The 6,000-nt window shown below is 41.0% G+C and overlaps 1 protein-coding gene across 1 annotated transcript in view; it reads right to left on the reverse strand.

Annotated features, from left to right (window-relative positions):
* COBL (cordon-bleu WH2 repeat protein) overlaps positions 1-5,711 on the reverse strand; it is a 29,345-nt gene extending 23,634 nt beyond the window's left edge. The window contains exon 1 of the mRNA XM_065627936.1: positions 5,386-5,711. Coding sequence (XP_065484008.1) covers positions 5,386-5,711 — 326 coding nt within the window. The remainder of the gene's footprint in view (positions 1-5,385) is intronic.
* Positions 5,712-6,000: the final 289 nt, after the last annotated feature.

The following is a 6,000-nucleotide window of genomic DNA, read 5'->3' on the forward strand; positions in this document are numbered from 1 at the left end:
TCACTCACTCTTAAGAACCCTTCTAAAACTCTGATTTCGATTGCTTGTAACTTGGAGAAATTATATATCTTTGCTAGGTGGCAGTCCAAATGTGATAATTTCAATTATGTCCATGATCACTCATTTTATTTAAGCCAAAATGGTTAAATGTCTTCCAGGAAGAGAGTCTGGAGGAAAAGGAGAGCTGTATTCCGATATATGAAATGCTATTTAATGCTCAGTCCTCTGAAAAAAAGAAAAGGGTCCTGTGTGGTCTAACAAGTCACTAGTCTGCTTTGACTCCCTGCACACCAGCTCTCCTTCTCTAAAATCGGATAACACCACCTCTTCATTTTAAGTGAGTACTGTGCAGAGAAATGAATTAAAGTCTGCACAGCACATGGATACTGGTGTGGTGAGTGACATAAAAACAGTAAAAGGAAATTAAGTAGTCCTGTCTCCAGAACAGAATTTGAACTGAAAGTGAACGGCGGTATACCTGCTTTATTAACTGAGCTCTGAAACTTAGAAAGAAAATAAAACAAAATAGAGTATGATCACTTTAAATAGAGACTTTATCCTACTCCACAAAAGGGAGGAATTAAGGTTAAAGGGAGGAAGTTAAGGTTACACAGACAGCCTTAATATTAATGTTACCTAACTTTAAGCGCGTGACCTAGCATCCCTAATAATATTATTTTAACATAATTTTTAATGTGTAATTATTTATAAAGCTCCAGACAGTAGGTGTGCATGATGCTTTATAGGCATATAAAATGGTCTGATCCCTGCCCCTAGGAGCTTGTGTGATGACACCATACAAGGGATGGGAAAGGACGGGGTATGGGAGGACAGAGTTGCAACACTGTGAGATCATGAGATGTACTTACTGCTACATAAGCAACATTTCAGCTTCTCTGTGGTTTTCTTGTTACTCATTTAACACTATATATTAAAATTTCGCGAACAGATACATAACACAAAGAAATCAACCGTAAGGAAGGATATGAAGAAAGAGAACTACGTAGTACAGTGTTCAGTCAGCAGTTAATATTAAAACATTCACAGCCAAACTTTGCATGTAGTCAATTATTTATACGGGGTTAGCCCTTGGCACGTCCAGCTGGGGTCTGGATTCTGCTCCATCAGGTGCTGTACAAATATATTGTGAGATATGACAGCTGTGTTATGGTTTTTACCGTAAAAAAAAACCAACAGTCAGTGGCTGAAAGGGATATCAGAAGTGGAGAGACAAAGATGGTTTAACAGGTTAGAGGCAGAGCCAAGGGTAGAACTAGAGTGTTTTGAGATTTGACAGTCTCCATGCTGATTGATATGTTTATTTGGATTAAGACTGCTTGAACAAGAAACCCAAAGGAAAACAAAAGAGAGTGCACTTGCAAGTTGCTCACATGTACTGGAAAACGAAACCATGGAGGAAAGACCCCAGCTTGGAAACCTCTGAATCCAGGGACCTTATTTTAGAAATTTCTGTGCTTTGGGAACTGAACAGGATTTGAGCTCTGCTGTGGTTGTCATTTCTGTGTGTGCACAGCCCGCAGCATGTGCCATTTCTGACCTGGCTATACTATTATGCCGCTATGTGCGGACAAACCTATTGCATGATGAAGACTGTACCCTTAAATGCTCTCAACTTTCCTTGACTTCAGCGGTAGCTGAGGTGCAGACCCTCCTGTGATGTTCTAATGCTATCAGACATTTCAGCTACGCAGAGATCACCCAGGCCACCCAATAAACAATTCCAGAAAATCAAAGAAAAATGAATTTAAAACTAAACATACAATTAACCAAAGTAAGCAATATGGCAAAATCTTCTTGATCTCCTGGAGCACAGGCTAAGCCCCTGGAACAAACCGAGGTAAGAACTGTGGACTTGATTCTGCTTTTCCCTGCAGCTCTTCAGAGTGTACATGCAAAGAACCACTTGGACTTTCTTTGTAGCCCTAAACACTCCAAGTATAATTTGCTTCCACTTTAAGGGCACTTTTCACAGCCCACAGAGTACAAAATCATTTTAGTATACAGCATTAGAATTCTTAGGAATTAGTTATTTCACTGGGTGAAAAGCCCAAGTTTTAGTCAGATTTACAATTTAAAAGAACAAGCTAAATATTGCCACTATTCTCATTAACCTTTTTTTCCCAAGCCTCAGCCAAATTAGTCACTAAATAAAATTTCGGGCTTCACTGGAGCTCAGACTCAAGGAGGACTTCGACTCACTACTGTTAACCACTGCTTCTTTATAGTAGCGACGTGTTCTCCCAAATTTTCTTGTCTGCCTTTTAGAATTGAGTTAGATCGTAGTACACAGGCTAGAAGACAGAAACGAATTAATAAACTCCATGTAAAATTTTCCTTTAAGTTTTGTAGCTTCTGATATATATTTAAAACACTACGTAGCTTGATATCAATTATTCGCATGAATGGCACTTTGACTTGTCTGGGAATTTAGGAGGCTGGTTTTGTCCTGAAAGCAGCCTGTTCATCGTAAGAACTACAAACAACCTCAGAGCTCCCAAAAATTTTTATTAGTGGAGTGGCAGCTGTTCTGACAGTGGAAGTCGAAACTGATGTTCTCCAAATTTGGCTGTACTCAAAATTGTACTCAGAACTGATTTACATCCCACTAAAACAAGAACTTCATACAAATAGGTTTAAAAAAACCCTCAGTTTTTTCCTTCCCTCTACACTTAGGAAGTGGCTTTTGAAAACTTAGCAAGTTGACCTCAAAAGCATGATTTTCAAAGCTGGTTTGTTTACAAACATAGGTTAGGAGTAGAGTTGGATTTACCTTCAAATATTACTGGCACATTCAGAGCATAAAAGTTTAAAAGACACTACTGTCAGCATCGCTGCTGTGGCTATCCAAGTGGTTGCTAATATAAGATTAAAATAAATCACAAATGTTAAGTTTCTGCTATATCCTGAAATTGATCTGAAGAAATTTTACTGTCCCAGAGCCTAAAAAACAAATAGAACTTGTGAAAGATAACCGCACTCCCCAGTCAACAATAACTGTCTTCAACAGAACTTATGAAAAATAACCATGCTCCCCCAACAACAACAACTGTCTCCTATTTCAGTTTAAAACCACTCTTTTAAAATTATGGACATATTAGATACAGAATATTTAGCACAACAAAATCACAGAAAAGATTAAGTTGGAAGCCTAGCCCAACCTGCTGCTCCAAGCAGGGCTAATTTCAAAGCCAGACCAGGCTGTCCAAGGCTTTGCCTGGCTACGTTCTGGAACCTCCAGGCATGGAGATTCCTTGACCTCTCTGGGCAGCCTCTCCCACTGCTTAACCGCTCCTGTTTCGAGGAATTTCCTCCTTACATTCAATTTTTATTTCCTTCACAGCAGCCGGCGACGGCTGCCTCTTGTCTTTCAAATGCGTACGGCTGAGAAGCTTCACAGTCCTCCTTCAGTTTGGGGAGTGGCTGCAATCAGGTCCCTCCTTACCCACATCGCTTCTGCAAGGTGAACCACCCAGTTGCCTCCTCTCCAACTCATACCTCGTGTGCTCCAGCAGCCCAGCCCCCTCTGTGGCTCTTCTCCGGACCCCTCTCCAGTTTGCCAATCTCTCTCCTGAAGCGGGGGCCCGGTGCTACGGCACTGGCCTCACAGCAGCCGAGCAAGGGGAGCAATCACCTCCCCAATTGCGACGGGCCGTACACCACGCCACCCTTCAGCTTCCACTCCTTTGGCTCAGCCAGACCCCTGAGCAGCAGTCCTGCCAGCAGTCTTATGAAACGTCCCGTTGCCTCTTCTACATACACTTTTTCCAGCTACTGAAAATTCTGTGTGGTGAATGTGCAATGCACAGAACATATATCTCTGGCTGAAGTGTAAGACGGAGAGAATACGGACTTCCAAGAGGGAGCGTGTCGCTTAATGACCTGTGGTGATATTTTCTTTTACTAAAAAAAAACAGAGGTCTAAAATATTTTTCACTGATTATGATTGTTCTCACAGGCTTTTGTTTTGATGTCTTTTCTCAACATTATGGTAACTTCTTCCCCCACCACTCAGTGTGCATGTGTGTTTTCCTAACCAGTTCAGACCCCACATTTTGAGGAAAGTTGAGATTCCGTAGTTTTCTTACAAGGCCCAGTCTAAATCTACTGAAATTAATCGGTTGCTTTTTTGGATCACGTCTGGAAAGTTAATTGCAGTTACTATACTAGCCTATCTAATCCGTCAACTGCAGACTGCTCAGGATCTAAGAAACTGTAAAAGGACAATTCAGGAGAAAAACATATTGTCAAGCAAGTATCTAAGTGAGGCTTGACCTTGTCCCTATTGATACTGATGGATAAAGAAAAGCCCTGAGATCATTCCAATAGGTTAAATACTGACTTTGGCCTAATGTATCCCTAATTTATCACTCACTGCATGATCCAAGATGAAGTTCTCCCTCAGAAATGTGAGGAAGGAAATAACTAGGTCATGATACACGCTCTTATGAAGGGGCTACAGATTAGCAGCTGAATGGAGACCAGAAAGCACAGACTTTGTGTCAACTGAGAATTCAGAGGAATTTCTGGCCCCTGTCCCATGACTCTGCAGCATCACACAGAGCGGATCCCTGTCAGTATTACCAGGCCACCCTCCTTGCTGGAGGCACAGCTTCCTATTTGGCCAGTTTGTATTTGCAAAGTCCTATAAATTTTGGGTTCCCTTTGCAGCCCTGCCACCAACTATGTGAGTTTTGGCAAACAAACAGTGTCAGAGTCACTTGTGCTTGAAGGCAGTTTCTAGTTAAATTCCAGGTTCTAGTATTTTCTTGCAAAAGCTGCAGGACAATGTTTGTTTATGCAAAAAAAAAAAAAAAAAAAAGGAAATACGCTGAAAAAAACCCCCCAAGGTATAATGCTAGGGGAGGTTAGAATTAGGTGAACATACCTATGGGTGCACACACTCATAAACCAATCCCAAATTTCACTGAATACAATCCTTTCCCACCTGGCTTTTGGTAGCTTGAATTTTTCAATTTTATGAACTTTCCATTTTATGTCCCACGTCATTTTTAAAAATCAATATATAGTAACATTTTAAGCACTTCATATGCTATCAGAGCTACAAAATAAACCAAACTGTAACAGTATTATTTCAGACTTCTTGGAGAAATTGACTCCAGAGGGCAGCGGTCTTTTGCAAGAAAAGTAACTACAAGTTCAAACAGAAAAGTGACCTTTGCCTGTTGCTACAAGTATGTCGCTGGAGGGGATTTGGCAGTGAGCTCTTCACTGGGAGGAGTCACTTGGCATTGGTGCTGGTTTTTGAAAGAGCAGAAGAACGTAGAAGTTGGTTTTCTTAAATGATTCCCTACAAGGAGGACACACAAGATATTTTCCAAGAGCCAGTTGCAAACTAAGTTTTACCTGTGTGGAGCACTGTCAGATCCCACGCTATGGCAGCAGGCGTTCCTTACGGGGCACATTTCTGTGCCACACGTCGCATCTGCCTCGGCTGGGTCCGTGTAGCCATTGACCAGCTTGATGTCTCTCGACTTAACACTGTCATTTTGTGAATCCAAAGATACTATGTCAGATGGGGAGCTCACCACACCCGAGTCTTCTGTGGTGTCCTCAGATGCAAAACAGCTGCTTTCTGATGCTGTTTCTTCCACCTCTGATAGCTCCAGTACCACGTCATCCACTACATAAACATTAAATGGAATACAGCAAGGAAGGTTAGTAAAAGTCATCAGTACATAAATCAAACACAGAGAGCTATTCCTTCGTAATTGGAAAAAAAGAAATAGTATATAATAGTATTCGTATATAGGATAAAGATTATTTGAAAAGTGACAAAAAATTTTGTCTGTCTTTGCTTTTAGAAAGGCGGTTTGCTACACCTGTCCTGTGGAGCTTGGGTTTTTTACTTTTCATATCAAATCAGTTTCCTTACTTCTACGAAGAAACAACTTTCCAGGGACAGTTTCTTGGGGAATTAGACAAAAATTTAAATGATGTGGTGCACGAAATCACTCCTGT

Source organism: Caloenas nicobarica, chromosome 2 (genome assembly GCF_036013445.1).
Source record: "Caloenas nicobarica isolate bCalNic1 chromosome 2, bCalNic1.hap1, whole genome shotgun sequence".
In the NCBI taxonomy this organism is placed as follows: Eukaryota; Metazoa; Chordata; class Aves; order Columbiformes; family Columbidae; genus Caloenas; species Caloenas nicobarica.